Source organism: Gorilla gorilla, chromosome Y (genome assembly GCF_029281585.2).
Source record: "Gorilla gorilla gorilla isolate KB3781 chromosome Y, NHGRI_mGorGor1-v2.1_pri, whole genome shotgun sequence".
Classification (NCBI taxonomy): domain Eukaryota; kingdom Metazoa; phylum Chordata; class Mammalia; order Primates; family Hominidae; genus Gorilla; species Gorilla gorilla.
Window position 1 is genome coordinate 30,844,288 of NC_073248.2, and position 20,665 is coordinate 30,864,952.

Sequence of the window (20,665 nt, forward strand, 5' to 3'; positions counted from 1 at the left end):
GCACAAGCATAACAACTGCTTTTGTTTAACGTGCAGATGGAATATTTGATCTATTTCAGCTAGGCATTTGCATCTTGGTATGCTGTCTTAATTGCCAAAGTTTATTTTAAGTCTTTAACTTCTATGATCCTCTAGTAAAATGAATGTTTCCTTTAGCACCTATTTTTATTAGTTTTTAGACCAAAGAAAGCTAAACACCATTTTATATTTAATAATGCTTCTTGTATGACTTTTATACCAGATAAGCTGAATTTTACTTTTATATTAGTGTGTTAATGTTAAACTTAATTTTAATAAAATCTTGTAGACATATTTATCCAATTTTTTATGTTTGACCATAAGGTAAGATTTTATAGACTCTTTTTAACCTTTTATAATTTTTGTTAAAGAGCAGGTTGATGCTTTAAGAGAAACCTGTTGCATTTTTACTTTAATGTGTAGTTCACAGAGAAACTGGATGATACTTTTTTAACTTTAGCTAATATGGTTACACAGAATTTTTTTATAATTAACATTTTAAAACTTGCTTAAACTTTCAAAACAATAATTTTTTAACCTTTTAATGTAGGTAAAAATCTACATTGTTATGCCTCCTTTTAATCTTTTTACTAAAGGTATATTTTACTTTTTTTATACACCTTGCACATAAACTGTTTCTTCAGTAGTACTCAGGAGGCCTTATTACTTTTAAATTATACAACATTTTTTGCATAAAAATTTTTTTATAACTTTTTTCTTTCACAACTTCCACAGACAATTTTTCAACATGTCTCAACTTTCACTTATTACAAACTTTTTTTTTCTTTAAACAGCCAGTTAATTTATTTCGGGACAAGAATTTACTATATAACACTCTTTTTACATAAATTCTGCCTCCACCCCTTTTTTTCAAAGCAAACTTTCTTTATGTCTTTGGACTAGACTGTCTAAGGCCACAAGATTAGAAGTTACCATGATACGTTATACTGTTAACTTTTAGCAAACTTCACTTGTATTGAAAACCTTGTAAGTTTGAGATTTTAATTATCTTTTGCTAGACCTTGTTTAGTCTAAATTAACTTAGAATTGATATAGATGGCCTCTTTTTCTCTCTGCTGGTCTTTCCTTGCCTCTGCCAGCCGCTTATGCTGCTCTTCTCTTAACTACTGTTAGGGGCGGGGGAAGTGGGTCTAAAACCAGCTGTAACTGTCTATGTACGGAAACTGGTCTGGGTGCCTTGGCTTACAGGTTACCTTGTGTCATACCTTTGAAACAAAGGACCTACCTGTCCAAGCTTCCTTCTGATGGCCAACCCACCTCTAATGCTGGCCAGTCTATTTCACACAAAGTTCTAAGTTTTCCTAGTGTCACAGTAACACTGTAATCTCCTTTAAATTCTTTCTTGAAATTTTTTTTAACATAGTTCCTAGTGGGGTGGTCTTATTTGTGCCTGGCCTATGCTTCTTCGAGACAAAACACTAAGCTAACACCACATGCACACCATAAAACAAAGAACAGGTAAAAAGGGCACACACACACTTTTGCAGTTTACACCAAACCAAAATCAAAACCAAAATCAGAGTATCTAGAAATCCAAGCCAGATCAAAACCAAAACCAAAGTATCATGCAATCTAACTCAAGTCAAAACCAGAACAAAAGTGCCAATGCAGGTACTCCATGGGTGATCAGGCCACGCTTCCACTCTGATGGAATGGGGCAAGTTCCAAAGACTGGTCTTACCAAGTCAAGCCAAGTCAAAACCAGAACAAAAGTGCCACTACAGGCACACCACGGGTGATGAGGCCACGCTTCCACTCAGGTGGAGTGTGGCAAGTTCCAAAGACTAGTCTTATCAAGTTTCAGATGTCCAGACTCCAAGTGCCAGTTCCTTCCTGGTGTTCAGCCACTGTGCTGATCCTCTGCAGGGGCCTGCTACGTGCTGCTTTGGCGAGGCATTCCACCCAGGCAATTTCTTACCCGGGAGCGCTCTTTGGATCGCGTCACTCAGGCTGGCCGGAGTCCCCTGCAGGGATGCTCCACAGGGCAGGCCTAAGCCGCCTAAGGGGCTGCCTCGGCCATCTGTCAGTTATCACGTTTCCCGGTCAGGGAACCAAGAAATGTAGCAGGATGAGCCGCTGATAAAGCCTCTCAGATATCGAGTTGTAGAAGGAAGGGCTTTATTCAGCTGGGAGCATCAGCAAGCTACTGCCTTAAAATCTGAGCTCCCCCAGTGAGCAATTCCTGTCCCTTTTAAGGGCTCACAACTCTAAGCATTTCACTTGAAAGGGTCATGATAGATTTGAGCAAGCAAGGGGTACATGACAGGGGCTGCAGGCACCGGTGGTCAGAGAGAAACAGAACAAGGCAGGGAGTTTAACAATGTTCTTCTATACAATGTCTGGAATCTATGAATAACATTTCTAAGTTAGAGTTGATTTTTAACTACTGGGTTTACGCCAGGCAGGCCCAGGCCTGGTTTCAGGCCTGGCGCCAGGCTGCCTGTCTTTGATTTTACTTCCTCGTTTTTTTTTTTTTAAACAGGTACTGAGTATAAAACAATATGAGAGGGTCTCTCTCTCTTCCCTCATTATGTTGTGTTTTTATTGTTACTTGTTTCAAGCAGTTTTTAAATTTTATTCTTAATCTCTTTATTGGCCTTCTGTCCATTCTAGAATGTTTGAAACTATAAAAACAATTGGAAAATTATAATTGTTTTTCCAGTTGAAAAATTTTCCCCAACAAATTTTCCAGTTGCTTTTATACTTTCAAAAGTTCTGCTTGTTACTGATGTCTAGTTTTATTCCATTATGGTCAGAGAAGATATTTCATATTGTTTCATTTTGTTTTTAATGTTTTAAGACTTGTTTTTTGGCCTATCATATGGTCTGACCTTAAGAATGATGCATATGCTGAGGAGCAGAATGTGTATTCTGCAGCCATTAGATGAAATGTTCTGTAAATATATGTCAGGTCCATTTGGTCTATAATGCATATTAAGTGCAATGCTGCTTGGTTCATTTTCTGTCTGACTTGCCCTACACTGAAAGTAGGGTGTTGAAGTCTCTAGGCATTGTTGTACTGGGATCTATATCTTCCTTTAGTTCTCATAATATTTGCATATATATATATATATATATATATATGCAACACTGTGTACTACAGTGTTGGGTGCATATATGTTTGCAATTGTTAAACCCTCTTATTGAATTGACCCCTTTATCATTATATAATGACTTTCTTTGTTCTTATAGGTTTTATTTTGAAATCGGTTTTGTGGCGTAAATACAGCCACTCCTGTTCTTTGCTCATTTTTGTTTGCATAGAATATCTCTTTTCATCCCTTTATTTTCAATCTCTGTAGTTTCAGTTTCTTGTAGACAGTATGTTGTTGCATCTTTTTAATTCTGCACTCAGCCACTCTGTTTCTTTTGATTGGAGAGCTTAGTTCATTTACATTCAATGTTATGGATAAGGAATTACTCCTGTAACTGTATTTTTGTTTCCTCATGATTCTGTGTTTTTTCTTTCCTTGCTGTCTCCCTTTTTATGAAGGTGATTTTCTCTGGTGATACTGATGACAACTTAACACTGATTGCAAAAACAAGCAAAGAGGAAACTAAAAAATTTCACACTTTAATTTCATCCCCCTTTTAAACTTTCTGTTGTTTCTATTTATATCTTACTGTATTGTCTGTATCTTGAAAACTTTCTGTAGTTAAATTTGGTAATTGAAGAACTCCTGTTAGCATTTCTTGTAGAGCGAGTCTGGTATTGGTGATATCCTTCATCTTTTGTTTGTCAGAAGTATTTCTCCTTTGTGTTTGATATTTTTGCTGGATATACTATTCTGGAAATTTTTCTCCTTAAGCACTTTAAGTATGTCATGCTGCTCTCTCCTGGCCTTTAGGGATTTCACCAGGAAGTCTGCTGACAGATGTTTTGGAGCTTTTTTTTTTTTTTTTAAATATGTTACTTGATTCCCCTGTCACTGCTTTTAGGTCTTTCCTTTGTCTTTGATCTTTGGTAATTTTATTCTTAAAGGCCTAAGATCATCTTATTGGGGTTAAATCTGCTTGGTGGGCTGTGCGTAGTGGCCCACGCCTGTAATCCCAGCACTTTGGCAGGCCAAGGCAGACGGATCACCTGAGGTCAGGAGTTCAAGGCAGCCTGGCGAACATGGTGAAACCCCATTTCTACTAAAAAAAAAATACAAAAATTAGCTGGGCGTGGTGGTGGGCACCTGTAATCCCGGCTACTTGGGAGACTGAAGTAGGATAATTGCTTGAAGCCAGGAGAAGGAGGTTGCAGTGAGCCAACACGATGCCACTGCACTCCACCCTGGGCAACAGAGTGACACTCCATCTCAAAAAACAAAAAATGTGCTTGGTATTCTGTGACGTTGTTGTACTTGAATATTGATAACCTTTCTCTTGCTTTGGGAAGTTCTCCATTTTCTCTTTCAATAAACTTTCTACCCTGATCTTGCTCTCTGTCTCCTTTTTTTTTGAGACAGAGTTTTATTCTTGTTGCATAGGCTGGAATGCAGTAGCGCAATCCAAGCTCACTGCAACCTCCACCTCCTGGGTTCAAGTGAGTCCCCTGCCTCAGCCTCCCACATAGCTGGGACTCCAGGCACATGCCACCATGCCCAACTAATTTTTGTATTTTTAGTAGAGACGGGGTTTCACTATGTTGGCCAGGCCTGGTGTGCTGACCTCAGGTGATCTGCCCACCTCAGCCCCCAAAGTGCCGGCATTACAGCTGTGAGCCACCATGCCTGGCCTCTATCTCCTCTTTAATGCCAATAACTGTTAGATTTGCCTTTTTAACACTCTTTATAGAACTTGTAGGTGTGCTTTAATCTTTTTTATTTTGTCTCCCCGATAGTATATTTTCAAATAGCCTGTTTTCAAGCTTACTGATTCTTCTGATCAATTCTGCTATTAGAAATCTCTGATGCATTCTTCACTGTCAGTTGCATTTTTTAACTCTAGAATTTCTACTTGACTCTTTTTAATCTCTGTCAAATTTATCTAATAGAAAATTCCTTCTCTGTGTTATGTTACATATAGTTGTGGTTCCTCAAAACAGCTATTTTGAATTATTTGTCTGAAAGGTCATGGATCTCTTGTCTCTCTGGGACTGACCCCTGGTGCCTTACTTAATTTGGATATATCATGTTTCTCTGGATTGTCGCAGATGTGGATGTTTGTCAATGTCTGGGCATTGAGGAGTTATTTATTATAGTCTTCATGTCTGGGACTGCTTCTACCTGTCTTTCTTAGAGGAAGGTTTTCTAGGTATTCAAAGGCGATTTGGTGTTGTAACTTTGGTCAGGCCGGATATGGTGGCTCATGCTTGTAATCCCAGCCCTTTGGAAGTCCAAGGCAGGTAGATCGTGAGGTCAGGAGTTCGAGATCAACGTGGCCAACATAGTGAAATCCCATCTCTACTAAAAATAAAAAAATTACCAGGCATGGTCGTGGGCACCTGTAATCCCAGCTACTCTGGGGATCCTGAGGCAGGAGAATCGGCTGAACCTGGGAGGTAGAGGTTGCAGTGAGTCAAGGTCATGCCATTGCACTCGAGCCCAGGCAACAGTGTGAAACTCTATCTCTAAAGAAAAAAATCTTTGGTTGCTGCAGCCGTATCTGCCTAAGGGGCACCCCAAGCCCAGTAACACTGTGATTTTTATGAACTCATAGAGTTACTGCCTTCATGGTCTTGGGAATGATTCAGTAGAATTCTCTGTATTACCAGGTATACACTCTTGTTCTCTTCCCTTACTTTTCTTCGAACAAATGGAGTCAGACTTTCACCATTTTAACTCTAGACTTTGACCATGCTGAGACTCCTGGAGCTGAGGGACAGGTGACACAAGCACACTTGTGGCCATCACCACAGGGACTGCACTGGTTCAGACCCAAACCCAGCACAGCACTGGCTCTAACCCAAAGCCCCAGGGTGACCACTGCCTGGCTCCTTCTGTTATTTCCCCACCTACATCAATTAGCAGATGGTGAATGCAGCCAGGAATGTGTCCTTCCTTTCAAGACATCAGGCTTCTCCCCAGCCAAGGGGGAGTTTAGAAATGCCACCTGAGAGACAAGGCCTTGAGTCTGGAATGTTAGGATTCTACCTGGTGCTCTCTTCTACTGAGTCTGAGTTGGTACCCAAACTTACAAGACAAAGTCTGCCCCACTCTTCCCTCTACTTCTTGCGGAAGTAGTCTGTCCACATGGTTTCTGTACTCCCAGAGTCACAGAAAGTTCTGCCTGGCTCCACCGAAGTTCACTGAAGGCCCAAGAGCTCTTCAGTCAGCTTATGCTGAATGCAGTCAGATTTGGATCTCTCTGTTTAGGCCAGCAGGCTCCTTTTTCCTTAGAGTGGGTCCAGAATGCCATCCAAGTGCCAACACCTGAAATTGGGGGCCCCCAGGAACCTGCTTTGTGCTCTACCCAACTGTGGCGACACTAGTGCCCAAACTGTAAGACAAAGTCCCCTTTACCTCTTCCCTCTCCTTTCCTCAAACAGAAGGAATATTTCCTCATGGCTACCCCTGTTGAGAATGCACTGGGTCACACCTGAAGCCAGCATGGCCCGAAGTCTCAGCTAAGGATTGTGACAAATACTGTCAAGCTATGGCTGATACTTCAAGACCCAAGGCCTCTGTAGCCTGCAGATGTTGAATCTTGCCAGAACTGGGTCTTCTCCTCTCCTTCAAAGGTGTGAGTTCTTTTCTGGCCCAGGGTATGTCTAGAAATGTCATCCAGGAAGTAGGGCCTGGAAAGGGGGCCTCAGGACTCTGCATGATGGCGCCCTGTTGTACTCTGGCAGAGCTGGTATTCATGTTGCATGACAAAGTCCTCTTTATTCATCTTTTTCTCCCCAAGTGAAAGGAAAGAGTCTCTCCAACAGCTGCAAGCAGTGCTGCCTAGAACTGGGGAAGGGTGACACAGTTACTCCCTTGGCTCCCCTCACTGGTGTCTCACTTGGTCACATGCACCTCAAGTCCAATGGCTCTGAGCCCGGTACAGCACTAGGACTTGCCTGAGAACTACAGTCTTTGTGGCAGATACTGACTTTTATGTTCATTTAGTACCCAAGAGCACATTAGTCCGTAGTGATGGGACTAGCTAGAACTCAGGTTCTGACTGCTGGGAAGGACAGTTCTCTGGCTAGATCTGGTCTAAATGCTCCCCCAGTGGGTACCAGCAGAATTTTTCCTCATGTTGCTTTTCACTGAAGCAAGGCAGCACAGAGTTTCAATGCAAAGTCCAGCAGTCACAGCTCTCTTTCCCCCGTGCACACGTTCTTTGCTCAACACAGTCACTGACAGGGTTTGGGGATGGGTGATGTCAGTGATTCGAAAGTGTCTTTTCTACCTCCTGCAGTGCTTTTTAAAAAATATTGTGTCAAAACTAGGTACGGTGATTGCTTACCTGAGTTTTGCTTCTGATGAAGGTGCTTTCGTGTGTGAATAGTTGATCAGTTTGGTGTTCCTGCAGGGGTGATGATAACTGGAGTGTCCTTTATGGCCCTCTTGGTCCCTTCTAAAGTATATTGTAGTTAACCCTTCTACTTTAAATTGAAAACAACTTAATTTGAATCACATACAAAACACAACATTTTTACTGCCCGCAGATAACACACATTTTATGCTCTTAAAATTAGTTTGCCTCTTTTAACATTGTATTAACACGTTTTAATCTTCTAACTCTTGTATTAGGGTTAAGAGTAAATTATTCACCACTTGTACAGTGTTGCATTAATTTTTGTGTGTTCATGAATTTACATTCAGAGTTATGTTTTTCTGTGTTTTTGCTTTGCTTTTTAGCATGTTTTTGTTTCAATTTGAAGAACTTCTTTAAGCATTTCTGTTAAGGCAAATCTCCTGCTAACTCACTCAGTTTTGTGTGTCTGAGAAAGACTTTACCTCTTCTTTAATTTTAAAGGATAATTTTGCTGAGCATATTATTTTTTGAGGGCAGATTTGTTTTTGTTTTTGTTTTGTTTTGTTTTTTCTTACTCTTAGTATTACCACAGTCTTCTCTGGTTTGTAAAGTTTCTGCTGATTCCCTTAAATGTGATGGTTTGTTCTTCTCTTGCTATTTTCAAAACTCTCTTTGTCTTTGTTTTTTTGGGGGGGGTTTTTGAGACGAGTCTTGCTCTGTCGCCCAGGCTGGAGTGCAGTGACATGATCTCAGCTCACTGCAAGCTCTGCCTTCCGGGTTGACGCCATTCTCCTGCCTCAGCCTCCCGAGTAGAGTAGCTGGGACTACAGGCACCTGCAACCACGCCCAGCTAATTTTTTGTATTTTTAGTAGAGACGAGGTTTCACCGTGTTAGCCAGGACGGTCTCGATCTCCTGACCTCGTGATCCGCCCACCTCAGCTTCCCAAGGTGCTGGGATTATAGGCGTGAGCCACTGCGCCCGGCCGTTGTCTTTGATTTTAAGCAATTACAGTGTGTCCTGGCAAAGATCTTTTGATGCTTAGTTTATTTGGGGTTTTTGGGCATAATGAATTTGAATATGCTTTTCTTCTGCAGTTTGGGGAAGTTTTATATCTTTCTTCCTTTCTCTATTTATTTATTTATTCATTCATTCATTCATTTTTGATACAGGGTCTTGCTCTGTTACGCAGGCTACAGTGCAGTGGTATGATTAGGGTTCACTGTAGCCAGAACCTCCCAGGTTTGAGTGATCGTCCCACCTCAGCCCCACTTAGTAGCTAGGACCACAGGAACATACCACCATGCCCAGCAATTTTTTTTCTTTTTTATGTAGAGAAAGGATTTCATCATGTCGTCAAGACAGGGCTCAAAACTCTTGACTTCAAATGGTCTGTCTGCTTCGGCCTCCCAAAGTGCTGGGATTACAGGCTTGAGCCACTGCACCCAGCCTTATCTCAATTATTGTAGCCTGATATCATATACCTAGTTAGAGACAAAGTATTTAAAAATACACCTTTCTAATATGAAAACACTTCTTAATAATTGTGACACATGACTTCACTTCAAGACAGTGACAACTTTGAGAAGTTGGATACTGATGTTAGAAAAAGCTTTGGAAATGCAGAACTTCAGATTTAAAGAAGGAAGCTAACTGAGGCATTCCGTGTACTAGTTTGTAATTGCCCTGAGAGAGAGAAAACATTAGAAAATCTTAGTGAGGAACAGAACCTGAAAGAGTATTTCTGTTAAAGAATAGGAAAAATGAGGAATCAGAATTGCTGGACTTTGGCGTGCTTCACTCAGGCATCGTTTATGCCTGTCACTGAGATTGAGGCTAAAGGATAAGGAAGACAAATGAGTTAGTTGTAGAGAGTAGTACTTATCATCTTGGCTTTTAGACATGTAGAATTTAAATCTTCGAAGAATGTTTAGGTAAAAATTTGTGTTAAAAGATCAGGTTTATGTACACATCTATTGCTTAGAAAAGGAGTCTGAAATATAGGCTGGAGTACTAAATAATTGTTGCTAAGGTGATGAATACTGACGTTTCTGAACTCTTAGCTATTTTCATAACACCATGGAAGGACTGCATTAACTACTACATCAGTAGATTGACTAATCTCGTTTTAATTTATTCAACTCCTACAGTTTTTCTATATTAAGATGCATTTTTAAATATATCAAATTTGCCAGTAGCTACACTTTCCCAATATACATATGAATACTTTCCCCCAGATATTGTATTTTGGAATTTTTCAAACCTACAGAAAAGTTAGGGAGATAGTACGCTGCATGCTGATAGAACATTCACCTGCTTTTATCAGTTAAGTTTTTGCCATGTTTATTTGTAGGCTTTCTATATTAATATGCTCACATAAACATGTTTAGGTGAACTAGGTGAAATTACATTACATATATTGTATGCGACCCCAAATAATTCATCTCTGCATCTTTAATACAGTAATTTCCTTTCATAGCCACTATACCATTGTTTTACCTAAGAAAATTAAAAACATTATATCTAGATAAAATTTACACCCTATTAAAAAACAGCCTTTTTAAAAGTCTTGCTTCTTCACTTATTTATTTATTTTATTTTTATTTATTTATTTTTATTTTTATTTTTTTCATTTTATTTTTTTGAGACAGTTTTTTGCACTTGTTGCCCAAGCTGGAGTGCAATGGCGTGATCTCAGCTCACCGCACCTCCGATTCCTGGGTTCAAGTGATTCTCCTGCCTCAGCTTCCCTAGTAGCTGGGATTACAGTTGCCCACCACCATGCCTGGCAGCTAATTTTTGTATTTTTAGTAGCGACGTGGTTTCTCCATGTTGGTCAGGCTGGTCTCGAACTCCCAACCTCAGGTGATCCGCCCACCTCAGCCTCCCAAAGTGCTGGGAGCCACTGCACCTGGCCTATTTATTTTTTTATTATTATACTTCAAGTTTGGAGGTACATCTGCAGAACGTGCAGGTTTGTTACGTAGGTATACACATGCCATGGTGGTTTGCTGCACCCGTGAACCTTGTCTTCTACATCATTCTCAGCAAACTAACACAAGAACAGAATACCAAACACTGCATGTTCTCACTCATAAGTGGGAGTTAATCAGTAAGAACACATGGACACAGGGAAGGGCCTGTCAAGGAGTGGGGGGCTAGGGGAGGGATAGCATTAGGAAAAATACCTGATAAAGATCTTGCTTCTTTTCAGAATCCATTCTTATTCCCAGTTCAGGTTCACTTAAGGTTCCCATTAAATTTAGTACTCGGTTATTGTGTCTGTTTAGTCTTTTTTAAGCACGTAAGAACCCTTTCTAATACATTCTTTCTTTAAGAAACAGATTTAAAAGAAACAAGCCAGTTGTTTTTAGAATGTTCCCTATTTTTTTATCTATCTGATTCATTTCCTTATATTTGATACAGGTTAGACTGTTTTTTTTTTGAAGTAGTGGAAATAATGTTGCAGTGTAGTATTTTCCTGATTGTATCCACAACAGTTGCTGTGATACAATGTTGCTGTGTCATATATAAATATATTATGTACATAACATTTTTTATAAAAAATATATTTAAATATTTAAAATTTTATATATAACATATTGCTGTGATATAATCAGGCAAATAAAACACTATAATATTGCTGTGATAAAAATGTTTATATGGTATATAATTTTCATTTTGTATTATGAGATGTTACTAAATTTACCTTAAAGCTTAAAAAAATTAGTGAAAAGGTATTTGTTCCTGCCCTTTATCTGTGTTCATCAAAATAAAGATTTCTACTCTTGATTTTAATTTTAAAATGACTTTATCAAAAGTGAAAGGAAATCCTCACTTTTTGCAACTTATTGATAGTTTCAGATACTTGAAATGTATTGTTTTGGTCTGTGTATTCTTTATATAGTTCTGTGACTCTTCGTTTTCATGAGACTTGTGGATTCATTATGCTTTACTATTAAAAGCATTTCTTTGAACAGAATCCTTGAAAGGAATTAAGTGATAAGGTTACAGGTACTGGTTAGATTTTTCAGTGTAATTTAAAAGGACCTTCTATGTGTAGTTAAATGGCAGATGTGATCTGCTACAATAATAAGACTAGCTGTGAGAAGCATAGTAAAAAATAAAAACTTTAGAGGGAGGTTAACTAACCTTATTATCAGTTAACCACATCATTAATTCTGGGTTATGCAACAATAGGTTAGTTTGTTTTTTGCTATTTAAAGCACCATGATAAATATGAGGCCACTTGAAAATCCGTCCAAAATAATAGTAAGTATCACATTTTCTTCTGAAAAGTTGAACTTTAGGAAATCTTTAATTCAGGGGAGTATGTCAGACAGGAATTAAAGTAGAAATCATTCTTTCTAGAATACATAGTTTTAAAAATCCATCCTTAGTGATCCCCCAAATAATTATGTATTGTAGAATTCAATACATAAACTAGTAGTTAAAAAGTAACACAAACTAGTAGTTAAAAATACACAAACTAGTAGTTAAAAAGTAAATTTTCTTACCCAGGTGTGGTGCTGTGCACCTGTGGTCTCAGCTACTCAGGAGGCTGAAAAGGGAGAATCACTTGAGCCCAGAAGGTATAGGTCACAGCAGTGAGCCAAGTCACTGCACTGAGCCTCAATGACAGAGTGAAACTATACCAATAAATTAATTAATTAATTAATTAATTTTCTGAAATTTAAACAGTTCAATTCCAAAGAAATCAACATAGAGTTCATTTGTTACATATCCTTTGACTATCATTTAAAGCATTACTTATATTTCACTTTTAAAATTTTCTGTCTTAAACATACATGTACTTTCATTCGTTATGCTTCTTATGATGTAACAACTGTTATTTGTCTGTCTTTAACTTTGTAGACTTGGGAGATGTTCTATTTAATGTCACAAAAAAGTGTTAAAAGGAGAGCAGAATAGAACAGTGGTGAGAAATCCAAGCCCTGGAGTCCGATCTGCATATAATCTTGGTTTCTTCACTTCTTTGTCTTAGAGTCTCATGGCCAGTTACTAAACTTCTATAATTCTAGCTTCCTTTTCTGCAAAAGTAATAAATAGTAATAATATCTTACATGATTTTTCAGAAATTATTTGGGCCTGATAGTAGAGAATGGTCTAAACATGTTTTCAATGTGTGAACTACTAAAATTTCAGGTGGCACTTATGCCACAACTTTTTCAAACTCAAAAACTAAACTTTAATAATTGTAATTATTTTAACTGTGTTTAGGAATTTTTCATACTGAGTTCAGATAATATGTTTCTTATTTATTGAGTACAAATTGTTAAACCTTTTGCATATCATAATAGTTTTATATTGCTACTTTAACAAAATACTACAGATTTCCTGACATAAAACATAAATTTATTATCTTAGAGTTCTAGGAAGAAATTATAAGGAAGAATCTGTTGGCTTGCTTTTTCTAGCTTCTTAAGACTGTCTAAGTTCCTTGATTTATGGACCCGTTCTGTCTTTGAAACCTGCAGAGTCTGATCATGTCTTTCTCACATTGCATCATTCTGACACTAATGCTTCTGTTTCCCTCTTTTATTTTTATGGCCCCTTGCCATTATATTGGACCTAGCCAGATAATACAGGATAATTGTCAGATTTCAAGGTCAGCTGATGAGATACCTTAAATTCATCTGCAAATTTAATTTCCTTTGCCTTGCTGCATCACCTAATCACAGATTATGGGAATTAAGATGTGGACATCCTTGTTAGGGAGGTGGATGTAGTTGTTATTCTGCTTACTGTATGTATGTTAACACTCTCATTCTTATTATCTTACTCTTCATAGCATTATTATAAAATAGGTGTCATTATTCTCTTTTTATAGGTGAGGAAACTCAGGCCCAGGATTTGCTCCAAAGAAACTAGTTTACTACAAAGTAATGGATACATAGACACTAGAGCCATACTGTTTGTATTTAAATCTCAGCTTCCTTTTTTGTATACCTGAATTTCCTCATTTCCTAACATATTTATTTATGAATCTGTAGTGTGCATCAATTGCCCAGGAAAATAAAGCCCCTCATTGTTATATTTTTAAAGTTGTTTTATTTTGATATTTTTATTTCTAATCAATACTTTTCCTTATTCTAATATTACAAGCGTATTCTATTTCAAGTATATTTTATCCTCTACTCTGAATAAAATCCAACTCTAAAGCATCTCTTTTTAGAAGGCTTCATTTCTCTAGCCTGTTGTCTGCTATCCACAGTCCTCATCATCTTAAGTGTCTTATCATTGTACAAATAGGTTATTGATTAAGTTAGAATACACTATGTACCCTATGTAGATTAGAGGTTTTTTTGTTTGTTTTTGAGACAAGGTCTCACTGTCGCCCAGGCTTATGTGCACTGACATAATCTTGGTTCACTGCCATCTCTACCTCCCAGGCTCAAGCAATCCTACCACCTTAGACTCCCAAGTAACTAGGACCACAAGTGCCTGCCACCACACTGGCTAATTTTTTGTATTTTTGGTAAACAAAGGGTTTTGCTGTGTTGCCGAGGTTGGTCTCAAACTACTGAGCTCAAGGGGTACCCCCACTTCCACCTCCCAAAGTGCTGGGATTACAGGTGTGAGCTACCACACCCAGACATGTATTATGTAGAATAGAATGCACAATGTATTTCAAATAGAATTGTCAGGTTTATCAAATGTTTAGTGAAACTGTTGATGGTTATCGTGATACCTTGGTTTTTGTCTTCTTAGATTAAAATAATGTAAACGAGACACACAGCAAAAGGGGTGTGGCATAGAGTAATTCTTTGCAAAAGAAAAAGAGTATGTTGAAATTTAGGTACAGAATAGAGACAATACACCCTGAGAAAAAGAGAGATGACACCCTGAGAGAGGATGGGCTGCTTATAGGTATGAAACTGGCCTGAGGGAGACTCCCTGTATGGGAATCTTACATGATTATTTGTAAGGAGGTCGGAAAGATGTTGCTAGTAAGCATGTTGTGGGTGGTCCTCTGGGTCCTCAAGATACTTGTTCATATGTCATATGTCTCATTAGCATCTTAAATCCCTACCCACAGGTGTGCGTTTTTCTATTAAAATGAGCAAATGGTCATTATGAGGATAGGTAAAATCAAAATGTACATGCTCTTCGGAGGGGAAAGTCTACTGAAGATAGCTTAGGTTGAATGAGCCCAGTGACAATGCAAATGCTAAGGCTTATTGTGTTGGCTATAAGATCATCCCTGTTGAAGCAGCATGCCAAGAACACAGTCATTTCCTTGATTACTTATTTTGCCGCAAAACCTTATTTGTTCTTTTCTTTCAGTGCAGAAGCCATTTTTATTTCACACCTTTTCAGATATTCTTTTATCCAAACAACTAAAAAAAGTCTTAAGAAATAAAAGTGATTTGACTCTAGGAGGTGGCTGGCAAAATGGCCGAATAGGAACAGCTCTGGTCTACAACTCCTAGTGAGATCAATGCAGAAGGCAGATTTCTGCATTTCTCACTGAGGCACCCTGCTCATCTCACTGGGACTGGTTAGAAAGGGGGTGCAGCCCACAGAGGCGGAGCCAAAGCAGAGTGGGGCATTGCCTCATCCGGGAAGGGGTCAGGGAACTCCCTCCCTGAGCCAAGGGAAGCCGTGAGGGACTGTACCATGAGGAATCGTGCACTTGGCTCAGATACTATGCTTTTCTCAATCTTCAACCCACAGACCCAGAGGATTCCCTCAGGTGCCTACACCACCAGGGCCCCGGGTTTCAAGCACAAAACGGGGCGGCCATTTGGGCAGACACTGAGCTAGCTGCAGTTTTGTTTTTTTGTTTTTTTTGTTTTTTTGTTTTTTTTCATGCCCCCAGTGGAGCCTGGAAGGGCCACCAAGACAAAACAGTTCAATCCCCTGGAAAGGGGGCTGAAGCCAGGGAGTCAAGTCGTCTAGCTTAGCAGAGCCCATGGAGCCCAGCAAGCTAAGATCCACTGGCTTGAAATTCTCGCTGCCAGCACAGCAGTCTGAAGTAAAACTGGGACACTCGAGCTTGGTGTGGGGAGGGGTGTCTGCCATTACTGAGGCTTGAGTAGGCAGTTTTCCCCTCACAGCGTAAACAAAGCCTCTGGAAAGGTCAGAATGGACAGAATCCACTGCAGCTCGACAAAGCCGCTATAGACTGCCTCTCTAGATTCCTCCTCTCTGGGCAGGGCATCTCTGAAAGAAAGGCAGCAACACCTATCAGGGGCTTATAGATAGAACTCCCATCTCACTGGGACATAGCATCTGGGGGAAGGGGTGGCACACTTAAACAGTTCCCTGCCAGTTGGCTCTGAAGAGACCAGCAGATCTCCCAGCACAGTGCTCAAGCTGTGCTAAGGGATAGACTGCCTCCCCAAGTAGGTCCGTGAACCCCATGCCTCCTGACTAGGAGACACCTCCCAGCAGGGGTTGACAGACATTTCAGAGAGCAGAGCTCCAGCTGGCATCTGGTGAGTGCCCCTCTGGGACAGAGCTTCCAGAGGAAGGAGCAGGCAGCAGTCTTTGCTGTTCTGCAGCCTTCGCTGGTGATACCCAGGCGAACAAGGTCTGGAGTGGACCTCCAGCAAACTCCAGCAAACCTGCAACAGAGGGGAATATTAGAAGGAAAACTAACAAGCAGAAAGGAATAGCATCAACATCAACAAAAAGAACATCCAAACAGAAACCCCATCTGAAGGTGACCAATATCAAAGATCAAAATTAGATAAATCAATGAAGATGAGGAAAAACCAGCCCAAAAAGGCTGAAAATTCCAAAAACCAGAACACCTCTTCTCCTCCAAAGGATCACAGCTCCTCACCAGCAAGGGAACAAAACTGGACAGAGCATGAGTTTGATGAACTGACAGAAGTAGGCTTCAGAAGGTGGGTAATAACAAATTCCTGTGAGCTAAAGGAGCATGTTCTAACCCAAAGCAAGGAAGCTAAGAACCTTGAAAAAAGGTTAGACGAATTGCTAACAAGAATAACCAGTTTAAAGAAGAACATAAGTGACCTGATGGAGCTGAAAAACACAGCACGGGAACTTCATGAAGCTTACACAAATATCAATAGCTGAATCGATCAAGTGGAAGAAATCATATCAGAGATTGAAGACAACTTAATGAAATAACATGTGAAGGCAAGATTAGGAAAAAAGAATGAAAAGGAATAAACAAAGTCTGCAAGAAATATGGGACTATGTGAAAAGACCGAACATACATTTGATTGATACACCTGAAAGTGACGGGGGAGAATGGAACCAAGTTGTAAAACACTCTCCAGGATATTATCTAGGAGAACTTCTCCAAGCTAGCAAGACAGCCCAACATTCAAATTCAGGAAATACCCAGAGAACACCACAAAGATACTCCTCGAGAGAGCAACCCCAAGACACATAATCATCAGATTCACCAAGGTTGAAATGAAGGAAAAAATGTTAAGGGCAGCCACAGAGAACGGTCAGGTTACCCACAAAGAGAATCCCATCAGACTAACATTGGATCTCTCTGCAGAAACCCTATGAGCCAAAAGAGAGAGGGGGCCAATATTCAACGTTCTTAAGTAGTTTTCACAGAATTTCATATCCACAGACAGAATTTCATATCCAGCCAAACTAAGCTTCATAAGCAAGGGAGAAAACAGAATCATTTACAAACAAGCAAATGCTGAGAGATTTTGTCACCACCAGGCCTGCCTTAAAAGAGCTCCTGAAGGAAGCACTAAGTATAGAAAGGAACAACTGGAACTAACCACTGCGAAAACATATCAAATTCTGTAGACCATCGACACTGAAGAAACTGCATTAACTAAATGGGCTAGCATTATAATGACAGGATCGAATTCACACATAACAATATTAACCTTAAATGATAGTGGGCTAAATGTCCCAATTAAAAAGACACAGACTGGCAAATTGGATAGACAGTCAAGACCTATCAGTGTGCTGTATTCAGGAGAACCCATCTCATGTGCTGAGACACACTTAGGATCAAAAAAAAAAAAAAGAGACGGAGGAAGATTTAGCAAACAAATGGAAATCAGATAAAAGGAGGGGTTGCAATCCTAGTCTCTGATAAAACAGACTTTCAATCAACAAAGATCAAAAGAAACAAAGAAGGGCATTACATAATGGTAAAGGGATCAATGCAACCAGAAGAGCTAACTTTCCTAAATATATATACAGCCAATACAAGAGCACCCGGATTTATAAAGTAAGTTCTTAGAGACCTACAAAGAGACTTAGATTCGCACACAATAATAGTAGTGACAGTAATAGTGGAAGGCCTTAATACCCCACTGTCAGTATTAGATCAACAAGACAGAAAATTAACAAGGATATTCCGGACTTTGAACTCAGCTCTGGACCAAGCAGACCTAACAGACATCTATGGAACTCTCCACCCCAAATCAACAGAATATACATTCTTCTCAGCACCACATTGCACTTACTTTGAAACTGACCACATAATTGAAAGTAAAACACACCTCAGAAAATGAAAAAGAATGGAAATCTTAACAGTCTCTGAGACCACAGTGCAATCAAATTAGAACTCAGGTTTTAGAAACTCACTCAAAACCCCACAAATACATGGAAACTGAACAACCTGCTCCTGAATGACTACTGGGTAAATAACGAAATTAAGGGAAAAAATAAAGAAGTTCTTTGAAACCAATGAGAACAAAGACACAACATACCAGAATCTCTGGGACACAGCTAAAGCGTTGTATAGGGGCAAATTTTTAGCCCTGAATACCCACAGGAGAAAGCAGGAAAGATCTAAATTCAACACACTAACATCACAATTAAAGAACTAGAGAAGCAAGAGCAAACAAATTCAAAAGCCAACAGAAGACAAGAAGTAACTAAGGCAGGAACTTCACAGCAGGACTAAAGAAGATAGAAACACAAAAAACTCTTCAAAAAATTAATGAATCCAGGAGATGATTTTTTGAAAAGATCCATAAAATGGACCACTATCCAGACTAATAAAGAAGGAAAAAGAATCAAATAGATGCAATAAATAATGATAAAGGGGAGATCACCACTGATCCCATAGAAATGCAAACCACAATCAGAGAATACTATAAACACCTCTATGCAAATAAACTAGAAAATCTAGAAGAAAGGAATAAATTCCTGGACACATACACCCTCCCAAGACTAAATCAGGAAGAAATCGAATCCCTGAATAGACCAATAACAAGTTCTGAAGTTGAGGCAGTAATTAATACCCTATCAACCAAAAAAAACTCAGCACCAGACAAATTCACAGCCAAATTCTATCAGAGGTACAAAGAGGAGCTGGTACCATTCTTTCTGAAACTATTCCAAACAACAGAAAAAGAGGGACGTCTCCATAACTCATTTGATGAGACCAGCATCATTTCTGTACCAAAACCTGGCAGAGACACAAGAAATAAAAAAAAATTCATGCCAATATCCCTGATGAACATCGATGCAAAAATCCTCAATAAAATACTGGCAAACCAAATCCAGCAGCACATCAAAAAGCTTATCTACTAGGATCAAGTTGGCTTCATTTCTGGGATGCAAGGCTAGTTCAACATACACAAATCAATAAACATAATCCATCACATAAAAGAACCAATGACAAAAAACACATGATTATCTCAATAGATGCAGAAAAGGCCTTCAACAAAATTCAACACCCCTTCAGAACTCCCAGTATACGAGGTATTGATGGAACGTATCTCAAAATAATCGAGCTATTTATGATAAACTGAATGAGCAATATCATACTGAATGACCAAAAACTGGAAGCATTCCCTTTGAAAACCGGCACAAGACAAGGATGCCCTCTCTCACCACTCCTATTCAACATAGGGTTGGAAGTTCTGGCCAGGGCAATCAGGCAGGAGAAAGAAATAAAGGGTATTCAGTTAGGAAAAGAGGAAGTCAAATTGTCTCTGTTTGCAGATGACATGATTGTATATTTAGAAAACCCCATCATCTCAGCCCCAAATCTCCCAAAGCTGATAAGCAACTTCAGCAAAGTTTCAGGAAAGAAAAGTCAATGTGCAGAAATCACAGGCATTCCTGTACACCAGTAATAGAGAGCCAAATCATGAATGAACTCCCCATTCACAACGGCTACAAAGAGAATTTAATACCTAGGAATACAACTTACAAGGGATGTGAAGGACCTCTTCAAGTAGAACTACAAAACCAGTGCTTAACGGAATAAGACAGGACACAAACAAATGGAAAAACATTCGATGCTCATGGATAGGAAGAATCAACATTGAGAAAATGGCTATACTGCCCAAATTAATTTATAGCTTCAGTGCTATCCCCATCAAGCTACCATTGACTTTCTTCACAGAATTAGAAAAAACTACTTGTAAATTTCATATGGAACCAAAAAATAGCCCACATAGCCAAGGCAATCCTAAGCAAAAAGAACAAAGCTGGAAACATCACACTACCTGACTTCGAACTATACTACAAGGCTACAGTAATCAAAACAGCATGGTACTGGTACCAAAACAGATATAGAGATGAATGGAACCGAACAGAAGCCTCAGAAATAACGCTTCACATCTACAACCATCTGATCTTGACAAACCTGACAAAAACAAGCAATAAGGGAAGTATGCCCTATTTAATAAATGGTGTTGGGAAAACTGGCTAGCCATATGCAGAAAACTGAAACTGGACCCCTTTTTTACACCTTATACAAAATTAACTCATATGGATTAAAGACTTAAAAGTAAGACCAAAAACCATAAAAACCCTGGAAGAAAACCTAGGCAATACCATTCAGGACATAGGCATGGGCAAAGACTTTATGACTAAAACACCAAAAGCAATGTCAACAAAAGTGAAAATTGACAAATGGGATCTAATTAAACGAAAGAGTTTTCTCCACAGCAAAATCAATAGGCATCCTACAGAATGGGAGAAAAATTTTGCAATCTATCCATCTGACAAAGGGCTAATATCTGGAATCTACAAGGAACTTTACAAATTTACAAGAAAAAAAAACCATCAAAAGTGGGCTAAGGATATAAACAGAGACTTTTCAAAAGATATGTGGCCAACAGACATGAAAAAAAAGCTTATCATCACTGATCATTAGAGAAATGCAAATCAAAACCACAGTGAGATACCATCTCACACCGCGTAGAATGGTGATCATTAAAAAGTCAGGAAACAACAGATGCTCACAAGTAGGTGGAGAAATAGAAACGTTTTTGTACTGTTGGCGGGAGTGTAAA

At 39.1% G+C, this 20,665-nt stretch overlaps 1 protein-coding gene across 17 annotated transcripts in view; it reads left to right on the forward strand.

Annotated features, from left to right (window-relative positions):
- Positions 1-20,665, forward strand: part of UTY (ubiquitously transcribed tetratricopeptide repeat containing, Y-linked) — a 245,450-nt gene that overhangs the window by 194,619 nt on the left and 30,166 nt on the right. Inside the window, exon 26 of one of the 17 annotated variants that reach the window (XM_063703405.1) lies at positions 6,515-6,611. The exons of the other annotated variants lie outside the window; for them this stretch is intronic. Within the exon in view, the coding sequence (XP_063559475.1) occupies positions 6,515-6,596 (82 nt within the window). The 3' untranslated portion in view covers positions 6,597-6,611. Of the gene's footprint in view, positions 1-6,514; positions 6,612-20,665 lie in introns of those variants that run through there. 17 annotated transcript variants of the gene reach the window in all.